At 54.0% G+C, this 13,013-nt stretch overlaps 1 protein-coding gene across 6 annotated transcripts in view; it reads right to left on the reverse strand.

The window, feature by feature from the left end:
- The window catches only part of Ntrk3 (neurotrophic receptor tyrosine kinase 3), a 382,309-nt gene extending 371,479 nt beyond the window's left edge, over positions 1–10,830 (reverse strand). For 2 of the 6 annotated variants that reach the window (XM_003475257.5, XM_063250016.1), the window contains exons 1-2: positions 10,056–10,074; positions 8,906–9,168 (exon numbers count right to left, since the gene is read on the reverse strand). In XM_003475257.5, the coding sequence (XP_003475305.1) occupies positions 8,906–9,153 (248 nt within the window). In that variant the 5' untranslated portion in view covers positions 9,154–9,168; positions 10,056–10,074. Of the gene's footprint in view, positions 1–8,905; positions 9,169–10,055 lie in introns of those variants that run through there. The other 4 variants (XM_063250019.1, XM_003475258.5, XM_063250018.1 and 1 more) reach the window with 3 other exon arrangements.
- Between the last annotated feature and the right edge of the window lie 2,183 nt (positions 10,831–13,013).

Here is a 13,013-nt window from a genome sequence, read left to right on the forward strand (position 1 = left end):
CCAAGCACCTGCTTGGCTGTCAGCGATTCCCGAGTTGGGGTTGGGAGGCAGAGAGAGGTGAGAGCCTGTCACAGGAATAAGCATATCAAATACCCTGATCTGAGGACACATAAAGCGCAGTTCTTCCATGACACTAACCCCACAGTGTAACCGGCTGCCAGCTTTCCCGCGTCCTTATGAAGCCTGTGATTGTCCTGGGCAGGAGCTGGGTCCGTTAGCTCATCTCTGTCACCCTTGTGTAAATGCGCTGCTCCCTCCCGCTGTCTGAGCTTGAGATGAGAGGGGAAAGGGCACCCCCTCCATGGGGCACCATGCCAGCCCACTCCTGGGGATCCAGGAGTTCCGGAGCCAGGATGCCCAGGTCCGGAGTCTCGCGGGTGCAATGGAGGCAGAGCCGTGCCTCAGGGACAGCTGGCCTCGCTGCTCAGTCCCGGCTCAGGGAACGCTCCAAAAGCAGGGCGGGCCGCGCACTTCCCACCAGCCGGGGACCACGTCCCTGCTCCCTCCCAGCACAGCCACCAGCAGCAGACAGTCTCACGCGCCGCAATGCCCTCTGGTGGCCATCATGAGCTAGAGGATCTCAGCAAGCCGGAAACCAGAAGCTTTCAGATTGCTTTCCTAAGACCGCATACTTGATGTGCAAGGAAATACAGCAGCGGCCCGGTGCATGCACAGAGACGCCCCTAGACGCGCACGCACAGCCTAGCGCACGGTGACAGGTAGCCAGGACTAGATCTCCAGATCTAACCTGGCACTGTTCTTCTCTCCCTCTCAGCTGAAGCTCAAAGCTCTTTTCCTGCCTCCCATCCCTTGGCCTCAGAGCAGACACCAGAAGGAAGGGAATAGATCTGGGACCCTGCCAGTCACAGAGGGAGGGCACTGTGTCCTGCTGTGTCTCAGCCTAGGAGCTCCTTGGGTGACTGGGCCACAACAGTTCACCTCTCTTAAGCCTCAACTCCTTCCTCTAAAATTGGGTCTGGTTCAAACGATGTCCAAGCCCCTTCCCAAATCTAATGGTTTATGGTTCCAAGTCTTCCTAACTCAAAAATCCTCCTGGTCACCTAGAAACAGAAATAACCAACATGGCGCCCACTTGTTCGCACGGCCCATCAACTGTATCATCACACTGATTCAGCAATGACCAGTGACCCTGTGAGGGAGCCACGCTGGACAGTTAATAATAGCTACTCTCAGGAGTGGGAACTGAGCCTTAGAGAGGATGTATGACACGGTCAACTCACATGGCCCGGAAGCAGCAACCATGGGGCCTGCACAGAGAGGGCCTGCAGTCTTAGCTGCTCTGCAGAACACTGCAGCTGTCCCTGGGGACAGCTGTAGCCCCCTGAGGCTCAGAGCTCTTCCCTACAGAGATACAGATGGAGGCGCCATGAGCAAGAAGGGCAGCGAGCCGGAGCAAGAGAGAAGGCTGGAGCAGAGGCTGCTTATTCTGCAATGGCACGGAAGACCTGGAAATCACCTTTCAGGGAAGATGCTCTGAACGTCAACTTCCAGTTCTTCTTGAAGAGCACAATAGATGGCCCCTTCTGCTTGCACCCAAAGACAGCCCTGATATCCAAAGCCCTAGCTGGGAGAAGCCATGGGCAGTAAGGGGCATTGTCCTGCTGACTGTGCCTCATTCCAGAGTGCAGCTGACTGGGACCCAGCCAGCAGCCTCCTGAATCCCTGCCAGTCTCAGCTGGCACCTGGGTTATTATGGAGCTGACCTGACCTCAGTGGCCAGGACAGCATGGGCTGGACAAGGAGGTCTGAGAGAGCGTTTCCTGAGATGCAGGGGTAGGGAGGGTCATGCATTGGAAGCAGGTCAGGAGGAGAGACCAAAATCTCCCTCACTATCAGTGGTCAGTCTTGGACTATGCTGGCCAGCACTAATTGATTAACATCAGGTCCATAATTATCCCATTTTCAGTGCCCCCTAACCTAGGCAGGGCAGTTCTCAGCCAGACACAAAATATGAGAGCCTCCTAGACCTCCATGTCAATCCTTTTGTTTTAGTCTTAATTTATCATAATAGCAATATATTCATGTATGTGTATGTGTATTTGTGTGAATATATATATATCTATGTCTGTTAGTGTGCATAAGAGTATAGCAAGAGAGAAAGCCAATACAGCTTAGTATTTAAATGACAAACTGCTTTAGCACATATTGTCTGTGTGAAAGTAAGCAAACCAAGTTTCTTCTCTGGACTCAGTTTCCCCATTGTTGAAATGATGCTAATGATAGTGCATACCTTACAGGCCAATGTGAGGCCACAATGAGGCATCATCCTTAAAGTGCTTGGAACGGTGTCTGGGATATCATAAGTGTTCAACAAATGCTAGCTTTTATCAGTTATCATGTATTCAGTAAGTCCTAACCATATTAGTTATCACATGTTTATTACATACTGGCGGTTATTAGGTATCATGCACTCAGTAAATGCTAGCTGTTATGAGTTATCATGCATTGACAGCCTTCTCTATGCCAGGAGTGACACTGGATGCTGAACTTCCACAGATTGATGTGTAAAGTCATTGTTACATTACCCTTATCTTAAAGATAAGACAACTGAGGCCCTGAGGAGCACCTGGAACCCTGGGTGTAAAAAGCGAGAAGCTGCCAGCGTCTCCAGGCCTGACAAGTCTGTCTGAGGAAGAAACTGAGAATTTTCCACCAACCAGAAGCTTTTAGATGGAACAAGTTAGGTACGGGGAGCGGGGAGCGGGCACAGAGGAGGAAGGACAGGCTCCCCCGGCTTCCAGGCCTGCTGAGCCCCCTGATTTGACAGCCTGTACTTAAATATCTCAGCAGAAACCCTCATTGTGTTCCTTTCTAATTGGTGTGGGCTGTAGGCTGTGAGGCACCCTGGGGCTGCCAGCCTCACAGAGTTGCTTACCTCTGAGGACCCTGAATTTGGAAACATCACCGTAGAGGGAGCACAGTTGTGGGGGAGCCTCTGGTTTCTATGAGGTTCCCCAGACCAGAGCCAGGGCAGAGCAGGAGGTTGCCCCAGCACTGGAGTGGGCCTAGGATGAGTAGTCTCCAGCAGTCTGGGGACCTCAAGGGGATCAGACACTGGGTATCTGGCTGAACAGCCAGAGCCCAAGGGAGAATGGCACCAATGTGGCCATGCTTGCTGCGGTGGCCTCCAGCTCTGAATCTCTGTGAGTCCTGCACCCGGGGGCAGCAGAAACTTGGAGGTTGTACTTGGGGGCGGGGTGCTATGGACTCCTCTGGACACTGAGCTCAGCTTTAGACTTCACTGAATTCCTTACTGCTAATGGTCCAACCCATCAGAAAGGGCCAGCAGTGAGCCTGGATACTGGCGCATTTCCATTTCTCAAGTAGGGCTCAGGAATGGCAAATGACTTGGGCTGATGGCTCAGCTTGCTGGTCAGCAGCAGATCTAGGTGACTAAGTCCAGCTTCCTTCTGGGCTACTCTTCATCAAGCCCATCAGGGATAGGTTATTCCTGTAAGGCTGCCCTTTGGAAGAATAAGAACTTTCTGGATAAAAATCCTTACACCTCCCTTCCCAATAAGCCACTGGGTATCTGGCTGAACAGCCAGAGCCCAAGAGAGAATGGCACCAATGTGGGAGGAGCTGCAGACTCCTTCAGAGCTTTTGTACCTTCCCTCTGGGGAACCATGGCAACTCAGCCCTTGGGACTCCAATCTGGTTCTTTATGTTGTTTAGTGAATCTGTAAAATGGGCCTAATAAGCTCTGCTTATATACTTCAAGTAGCTCTTGCAAAAACAAATTCAACAACAGAAAAATTAGAATTTGATAGAATTGAATGATGGCAATATCCATGGAGATGAAGAATTTGCAACACAAGGACAAAAGGCAGGTCCTGGAAGGTCATAGAAGGCCATCTTTTGAGAGCTGATAGGGAAGGTTTGCAGGGAGGAGGCTTGCAGACCTTGGGAATCCTGATGGGGATCTGAGTTCTCCTATCTGATCCAGCCTAGCCTGATCTCTTCTACCCGCCACCCAGTTCACCAAATCCTCCTTGGGGAAGCAGGAAGAAGGAGAATCAGGGCCTTCAGGTTCACCTCCCTGTCCCCTCCCCTCTCCCCCTCAAGCACAGGGCTTTCCAGTCACAAAAATGGAGGGCACCATGCTGCTTTGACTATGCACAATTCAGCAATAAAAAAATTTATCTTGCAACCCCAAAACACTCATATTTATTAAATTATATGCTTAGATATCTTCAATCTGTACATTAAATATTAAATATTCCCTTTTATATGCAAGAATTTTTTGAAACAGAAATTATCATATTTTCTTCTTACACTTCAGCACAATCCTTGTTCTAACGAGGGTTAAAACCTATGTAGGGGACATCTCCTGCTCCCAATCCTAGAATACAGAATGCCATGGGTCATATAGGTCAGTGTCCAGCCTATGAGGAGAAGCTGCAGGTCCCGTAACTTTCCCAAGTGTGACATCTGGTCTGAGTAGTTGACTTCAAATTTTGTCATATGTCACAAATTCTGGGTGATCTTAGTTCTCTAGAGGAGGAAAGGAAAAGCAGAATGAAATGACCAGTGGCCCTGGCCAGTGAGGGAGCACCTCTGACCTCCTTCTGGCAGTGTAATAAGGGTCACCACAATTCTAAAGAAGGGTCCCTTAAAGGGACCTGGATGAGCCTCCTGAGGCCTGGCTAAGCCTCAGGGGATATTCCTTGGGCCCTGGAATGGCAAATATTCAAGTTGAAAGGGACACTCTGCCTTGAGGTCTCAGTTTACAGTTGAGTCTACAAGCTCAGAAAGGTTACAGCCCTTTCATACAGCTCAAGAGATATGGGGGCACAACTAGGATGTATATAAGGTGTCCCACCCCTTTCCTAACTTCTAGTCTGCCACTGGCCACCTGAAGGCCACAAGGAGAGGCTAGAAATGGAGCCTATGAACACTATAAGAGCTGTTCAGTGCATCACTGGATCTGGGAACTCAAGCCACAGTGACAATAGCACTATTCTGGGAAGAGCCATCCAAAGGAAGGCTCCTGACCAACACACATCCCTGCCACCCTTTCCTATCATATCACACTCCACCTCAGCTAGCCAGAGGGCAGCCAGAGCCCTACAGGACATGAAGATGCATCCCAGGCTTCAACACAGACCTCTTGGAGCCAAAATCTATCTACTCTCAAAGCCATGGCCAGGATGGGCTGGTCTTGTCCCAAGCTACTCAGGTCCCAGGAGTTGCAGGGCTGGTGCCTTTGGTCCCAAGGAGTACTGCAAAGATTTTGGATTTGCTGGGGCTGAAAATTATGGATCAACAGCTCTGCCTGAGGGTAAAATTCCAAGACCAGTGGAGTAAAGGGTCCTCAGCTTTCATCAGGGAAGTATCCCTTTTCCTGGGGCTATAAACACTTTCTCTTCCAAATCTCAGCCCAAAGACCCCCTCATGTCTGTGCCTACTTCACATAGATAGCAGATCCCCAATCCTGGGGCTCTGAGCAGCTTGCTGAGCCCCCTAATAGAGCACCCAAGACCCTTGGGACTGGTTCACATTTTTCTGGACCCCAGTTCTCATTGGTAACCATCAAGGCTGGGTCTCTCCTTGATCCTTGTAAAAGCACAGAATCCAGAGGATAAATAGCACTAAAGCCCCAAATGACCCTTCCACCAGTCAGAGATTGTCTTCTGGAAGAGCAGGAGAAATCAAGATACTAGACAGCTACCAACACCAGGGACTCTGTGGCAGTTCAGAGTGACATCCAGCTTTCAGCTTGGTATCCCAGCCAAGAACCCACAATCCCTGCAAGCCCAGACAGCCAGGCCCAAGAACACCTGGCCCAAAATGTCATCTTCTCCCTTTTTGTCTTCTTTCTAACAGCCAAAAGATGCACCATTCCAACCCACTCCCACATTAGACTAGAGAGGTCACCCAGACAGTCCACCATCCTGGCCACCACCCTCTTGCCTTTGTGACGTCAGAGCCTAGATGGGTGTGACCACGCATGGACTTTTCTAGGGAAGGCTACCTTGTATTAAGAGCTCCAAAGCCACAGGATTGGCCTACCAGGCAGAAAGAGGCCAAGGGGGTTGGGAGACTTTGGAGTCCCACATTCTGCTGTGGATGATGATGGTCTGTGGCTGATGTCCTTCTGATCTCAATGGGTAGCCCTCAGCCAAGCTCCAAATGGGCACAGGACCCAGTGCATATCCTACCCAGAGAAGCTGAACCACAGAACACAGCCTTGTCCTTCTGAAAACTCAGGCACAATCAGCTTAGCCCCTGAGGCAGGGACCCTAGTTCCTCCTCTGGAATAGGAGCTGAACTGCGGAGGCCCCAGTATCTTCCTCCCCCAATACCCAGCACAGACACCAGCACACAAAGCTTCAAACTGATGGGTGCTGGAGGGGAGGTCCTATACCCTCTATCTCTGGAAACCATGAGCCTGAAGAACCTGGGAGCCTCTCCTCTTAGGCCCAGCCAAGGCAAGGACCCTCTTCCTGCAAGGAGCCTCAGGGTGGGGACCTTGGACTGGGTGCTGGACAAACTAGGCTCCCTCCTGGGGCTATCTATGTGTCTGGGGAGAATTGCCTCAACCCTGGTAACTTTATTTCCTTGGGATAACACAGGGATCAGAACATGCTCTCCACAAAGTGAACATGACTCCCTTCCTCTCTGGACTCTACATCTGCAGTAGGAGGCTGGGACCTTCCCTGAGTTCAGCCAATATCAGCCACAGATATAACAGGGCACTGGGGAGAAGATGGGTCAGAAAGGGTCATCCGACCCCTGATCTCTGGCCTTTCCCCACCTGCTACTCCCACAGCTCTTGTGAGAATCCAGTTCCCCTGCTCTTTCATGTTGGGGTGGCTTTAGGGCAGAGTCTTGATGGCCTGCCAGGGCCCAAGTCCTGAAACAAGAATGAGAATACACAGAACTCACTCCCTCCTTTCTGTCCCCTGAGATTCCTTTCTGGGATCCTCTAATGCCATAGAAGACAAGAGGCCACCCAAGTCCCCTCTTCCTCCAGCAACCTGGAAAAACAGACCCAACTGGCCCCATCAAACTGCTTCTCCAAGCCTGGTTTTTAGAGGAGCAACACCTCCTGGTGACTATAAAGAGCCTAAGTGACCCTCCCTGCCTCCTGCTGGCTCCCAACAGACACACAAGATTCTGGAGCAGACAGAGAACTGGAGGCAGTTCACAGGTTTCCAGGGATTCTTAGGCACGTGGGGCACTTCACTCCAGCCCCCAGCCTACCCAGTTGCCTGGACATCCCTAGGTCAAGCTCCTCAGGAGAACCAAGACCCGCCACTAAGCTCCCTCTACTCAGCCCTCCACACATAGCCCCCCAGAGATGCATTTCCAAGACCGGAGTTTCTTTGACAATACCCTCCCTCCATCCCTAACGGCGCTGGATGCTGTAGCCTGCAGGGAAGGCTGCCACTGAAGGGTTTATCCAGCTTTTCCTGTCTCCTGCCTCTCCTTCCACACTAGCTGGTTGTCTGGTGAAGGTGGTGAGGGGTGGACAGTAGAGCTGAGATATGGGTCAAGCTTGCCTCCTGGGCCAGGAGTCAGGGACATCTCCTGGCTGACCACTTCCTTCAGATAGTTAGCTGCAAGAACACAAGCAGTCTCCATTAGGCCAGGAGGGCTGGCGGGCTTTCCAGAGAGCAGGACAATTCCTCCAGGCTTCACAGTCCCTTTGCACCCACTCAAGCAAAGGGAGGGCTGAGGCTGGGAGAGCAATGCAATGGCATCTTCGGCCTCCTGCCTCTGAGGTGCCTTCCTGGGAACCCGGCCAGCATGCCAAGGCAAACCTTTCTCAGCATCCTACCTACTCCTGGGAGCTCCCAAGGGACAGGGGCCTTGTGGAGAAGCAGGGAGTGGAACCCTCTGAACATGCTGGTGCCATGCACCCCTTCTCCATAGGGGCAGGATGGGAGGGGGCCCCCTGGTTGATGAGAGGTAAAAGAAGGGATGGGCAGGTGCCCCTGAGCTCTTGCTGGCTTCCCGGACTCCCAATCCTATAGAAGAAAAATAACGTGAAGAAAAGAGCAGGTGGCACTTAGATGGGGCAGAACCAGGCAAACGGCAGCCAGAGTTTGATTTTCCAAATACATGGCTGGATCTGCAGGAGCATAGAAGCCCCTTCCCCAAATGCACACCCTGTCCTCTCCCTTCACCATCCGGCTCGGGCTCGGATTTATCCGGAGCAGTTATCAGAGCCTTAGCAGGAATGGGATCTGTAGGCACCCAGATGCCGCGAGGATGGGGGGGGGGGGGTCTCGGAAATGCCCAAAATGGGGCTAGAGAGGGCGGGCAGGCGAGAAGGGAAGGGAAGAGGCAGGCGTCCATGACGGCCTGGACACGTCCAAAGTCTCCCCGAGAAGCCAGCTCCCAACTTGTTTACTTGACAGCGTGTTTTGCTGTCTCCAAAAGGAAACAGTTAAAACATCTCGGCTGGGTCACGTAGTCCCTATCTGTCACCTTCCTTTCCAGCTAAGCGCTGCCTTCTCTGCCGCTCTGCCAGGGAATCCAGCCTGGTCTACTTTATTCCACTTGAGCGTGGCCAAACTGTTGCTATTTCGTGAGGGGCGAAGAATCCCATTCGCACTCCCCAACGGAGCCGGCAGCTGGTGGGGGCGGGGTGGGAGCTGGGCCCTGCGTGCCCTGGGCGGGCCGGGGTCCTCTCCCTGGAAAGGCACCCGCCAGCATCCTAGATCGCGCCTCGCAGGGCCGGCGTCACCTGGGCTCCGCAGCCCAGAGCGTCTCCCGAGCCCGAGCGAGCCTGGCGCGCGCCAGGCTGGCATCGGTGAGCGGCGGCGAGCCGGGGCGAGCTACGGCGAACTAGGGCCGGCTCCGGGCCGCGAACTGGCGAGAGAGGGACGCGGAGCTGCGCGGGGTGGGCGGGCTGGGGAGCGGCCGCCCGACTTACATGGAAGTGATATTCCTTGAGATGTCCGTGATGTTGACGCTGGAGTTCCCATTGCTGTTCCCTGAATCCTGTCCTTCCAAGAGCGGGAAGAGGTTCCCATCGTCCGGCCGCCGGCAATTGATCTCAGTCTTGCTGCAGACACAATTTGCCGGGCAAGCCAGTACGGAGCCCACATAGTCCAGCCAGACGCTTCCCAGCAAGAAAATCCGCCAAAAACTACACTTGGCTGGGCAAAGAGAGACATCCATCTCCGATCGCTGCTTCTAAAAAAGAGGAGGAGGAGAGGAGAGGGGGGTGGGGTGGGGGGGAGTGGGGAGAGCAGGGGGGAGGAAACAAAGACGGCGAGGGAGGGGGAGGGGGAGGGGGGCCTCTGCCTTTGAAACGCCGAGCGATCAGATGCAAAATCCTTCAGCCTCTGAAACCATCGCGGCCGCCGCCGGGTGGTAGCCGCGGGGAGCGCCTAGTGGCGCGGTCTGCCGGGCATGGTGGCCCGCTCGGCGCTTGCCGGCTGGCCGGGTCCAGGGGCTCCGGAAGCGAGGTACGCTCTCCGACTCCGAGACTTTGCAGCAGCGTTGCAACAGACGGTGGGGAAGCAAAATAATAATAATAAAAAGGTAGGGGGAGAAGGGAAGGAGAAATGGTGCTAAAGTCACCAAGTCCCACCTACTGGGCAGAATTAAAACGGACACACCTTGCAAAACACACACACATTCACACAGGCACACACAAGGAGAGGAAAAGGAGGAGGAGGAGAAGGAGGAGGAGGAGGAGGAGGAGGAGGAGGAGGAGGAGGAGGAGGAGGAGGAGGAGGAGGAGGAGGAGGAGGACCAAGAGGAGGAGGACGAGGAGGAGGAGGAAGATGCAGTCCGAGCTGCAGCAGCAGCCGCCGCCGCGAATGGCTCGCCGAGAGCCTGCAGAAATGTACAAGTGCTCCGAGCCTTACAAAACGCACGGCTTATCGGAGCGTCTTCCTCGGCTCCCTCCCTCCCTCCCTCCTCCTCGTCCCTCCTCCCCTCCCTCGGCGCGGCCTCTTCCCCCTGCCCCCTGCTCAGGCTGGGAGCGGCAGGAGAACGGAATCTCCCCCCCCCTTCCCTCCCCACACCCCTCTCCTCCCCTCTAGCCTCTCCCTCCTCCTTCCCCACCCACCCACCCACTCGCCGGCTCGCAGCTTCTCGCCGGCGCGCCACCCGCAGCCGCCCGCCTGCTCCACGCCTCGCGGCCCCGCTCCCCGCACGCCGCAGCCCAGGGGAAAACGAGGCAGAAGGGAAAAAGTTGCAGTTGGGATTGCGAGGGTCGGCGCTGGGGAGGGAGAGTTGGCCGAGCTGGCTGTGCGACCCGAAAGGCGCTCTCCTTTCCACTTTTTTTGGCCCTCGCGCTGCCCGGTTTTGCTGCAATCTCGACCGCGGGAGGAAGTGAAATGAACGCGGCCGAGGTGACCAAGGAGCGCTCCCGGTGCAGGGTTGGGGGACGCAGGCTCGCGGACAGCGCCGGGGTGGGGGTGGGGCCGCGGGGCGCACGGGAACCCTAGAGAGGTTTGCGGAGCCCCGGACTGGGGCCGCAGACGTGCGGACCTAGATCCGAACGACACGCGTTCTGGCGATGGAGAAGAGTCGGGGAGCTGGGTTCGACCAGGAGGGACTGAGGAGCATGGGGCGCCGGTGCTCTCACGCCCACTGCGCCGTCTGGACAGTGGGTTCTGGGCTCGGCCTTGGGCACGCAGGGAGCGGAGAAGGCGTGGAGAGCTCCGACAGGGCTGCGCTGGGGAGCCGAGGTGGCTCTGGGCGAGCGGTGCATGCCAGAAAAGCGGCCGGGAAATTAAAATGCAAGGGGTATTTTCTGGCAAGCGCCACGCGGGCACCGTCAGAGGCCGGCTTCTCGGGCTCAGCTCTAGGGTGCACTGAGCTAGCTGCCGGGTGAGGGGGCAGGCGGGTTGCTCGCTCGGGATTCGGGGGCGCAGACCTCCCTTCTTCCCTCCCACACAAGCACCCCTTCCTGGTAGGAGCGCAAAGCAGGTGCAGGCTTCCACGCGAGCTCAGATCCAGTCTGGGGAGAGGAGGCGTCCCAGCTTTTTGCTTTAATAGAGATTATTTTCTAAAATAATAAAACATGAATAAGACATAAAAGATGCCAAGTGTGAGCTGTTTGCGGAGAAGAACTGGGCGTTCGCTGTGGGAGAGGAAGAGAAAGGGTTAGGGGAGCCGGAGCAGGCAGACACACTACAGCATTCACGCGCAGAAGAAAGCAGGGTTCTCCTCCCCGGGTTTGGATGAGTGCAGGCGAGGAAGCAAAATACACTGAATTCAGCCGCATCCAGGATCTGAAAGGATTCTCCCCCGCCCCCTGTGGATTCCGATGCAGGTCATGCAACTTGCAGGCAAAATGGGGAAGGGGTCCACCAGTGACCCATCCTATCCTAGGCGCGACTACAAACAGGGCTGATGTTTTCAAGGGGGCACTGTCGCTGGGAGTAAACTTGAAAAAAAAATGAAAAGAACATGCCTATAAAAGGGAGTTTTCCCGACTTCCTGTCACATTCCGCCTTCTCTTGGCCTCAGTGAGACTTTTACCCCCTGTCGCCATTATGGCTGTGTCCCCAGAATGGCATTTTGCCCTCCTGCCAGCAGGAGGGGACAGAGTGGAGACAGTCTTGGACTCTCCAACCAGTTCCTCCTGGCCTCAGGCCAGTCCCTGGTGTCCTTGTCCCCTGGGAATCTCCCTGCCACTTCAAGTGCTGTTCTTTGATTGGCTTTGGAACATCAGTTCCAGAGGCAGGGAAACTGAGGTGCAGTCCAGCTCTCCAGCGGGGCCTCTTTTGGGAGGCAGGCGACAGCGGAGGAGCACAGAACCTTTCCCAGATCACTCTAGGGGTGGGGGTTCCAATAACAGAGAGTGGTAATGGAGGTTTAACACAACACCAGTGCTCCAACCTGGAGCAAAAATGGTTGTTTAAAAGATACTCATCTCAAAAAAAAAAAAAAAAAAAAAAAAAGGAGATGATTTTTAACATCTCTGGCAGAGAAGGGTAGGGTCCATAAGCCAGGATAAATATCTTAGAAAAAGAAACCCTCTTTGGAGGTGATAAAAATGCAAGCTATAAAGGGGGGGGGGTCCCTAAAAGAAGAAGTCTTTCATCCTGGACAGTGAAATGGGATTAAGGTGGGATGCTGGGGTTGTGCTCATGCTCAGGGCCTGTGCAGGAAGAGGCTGCTTTAAAGGAAGCAGGTCCTTTTTTTGGTACAGGGATCAAGCTCTTAACCTCGCACTTGCCAGGCAGGTGCATATGCCACTGAACTAAATCTCTGACCCAGCAGGTCCTTTTTAAAGCAGATGATGGGCTGCAGATAGGCAAAACAGAGTTCTGCTTCTATAGATTCTGTATACTGTAGGTGGATCGTGAAGCCTTCAGGCCTGAGCTTTTGCATCTGTAAAATGACCACAACATCCACGGTCCTGTAAGCTTGCTTAATAGAGGGACCCTTTGGTCCACCAAAGATCTACAAAAACAGCATGTGCACTTGAACAAGCTTCCTAGCTGACTCATGATACGCAGTCGCTGCTCCCCCAAGTCCCCTGCAGCTTGCAGGCTCTCTGACTCTATGTGGACCTGGGCAGAAGAGACCGTGGAGAAAGCAGAGGGGTTGAACATTGAGTTCTCAGGGTATCAGTCAAGGTGACACAAACTAGGCACTTCAGATTTGACCTTGTGGAATACAGATCTTTAATATTTCACCAAAAGCCCCAGGCAGGTGGGGAGAATGGCCTTGGGGGAAGCAGTCATGCTTTACAGGGCTGTGGGCCTTGGTGGTGGGCCAGATGTGGAAGAAGAAGAGGAGATGGTCTGTAGCATACATGCCCTCTTTCAGTAACAGGAGCCCAGAGCATTGGGTGTCTTATCTTCTTCCTAAGAATGTCATCTTGGTTGACAGGGAAGAATGTCTGTCTCATCCCCATTCCTGCTGCACAGCCATCACTGGGTAGAGAGGTAGCAACCCAGTTCAGTGTCCAGTCAATGAGAGGACAGCCCCCCCATTTACAGCCCATAAGAGAGGAAACTCCCAAGGGTACTCCTGATGATCAAGAAAAGGCAAGAATTGTTTTTTAGTGTTTA

This window comes from Cavia porcellus, unplaced genomic scaffold (assembly GCF_034190915.1).
Source record: "Cavia porcellus strain 051 isolate PalLab524CR breed Dunkin Hartley unplaced genomic scaffold, mCavPor4.1 scaffold_6, whole genome shotgun sequence".
In the NCBI taxonomy this organism is placed as follows: Eukaryota; Metazoa; Chordata; class Mammalia; order Rodentia; family Caviidae; genus Cavia; species Cavia porcellus.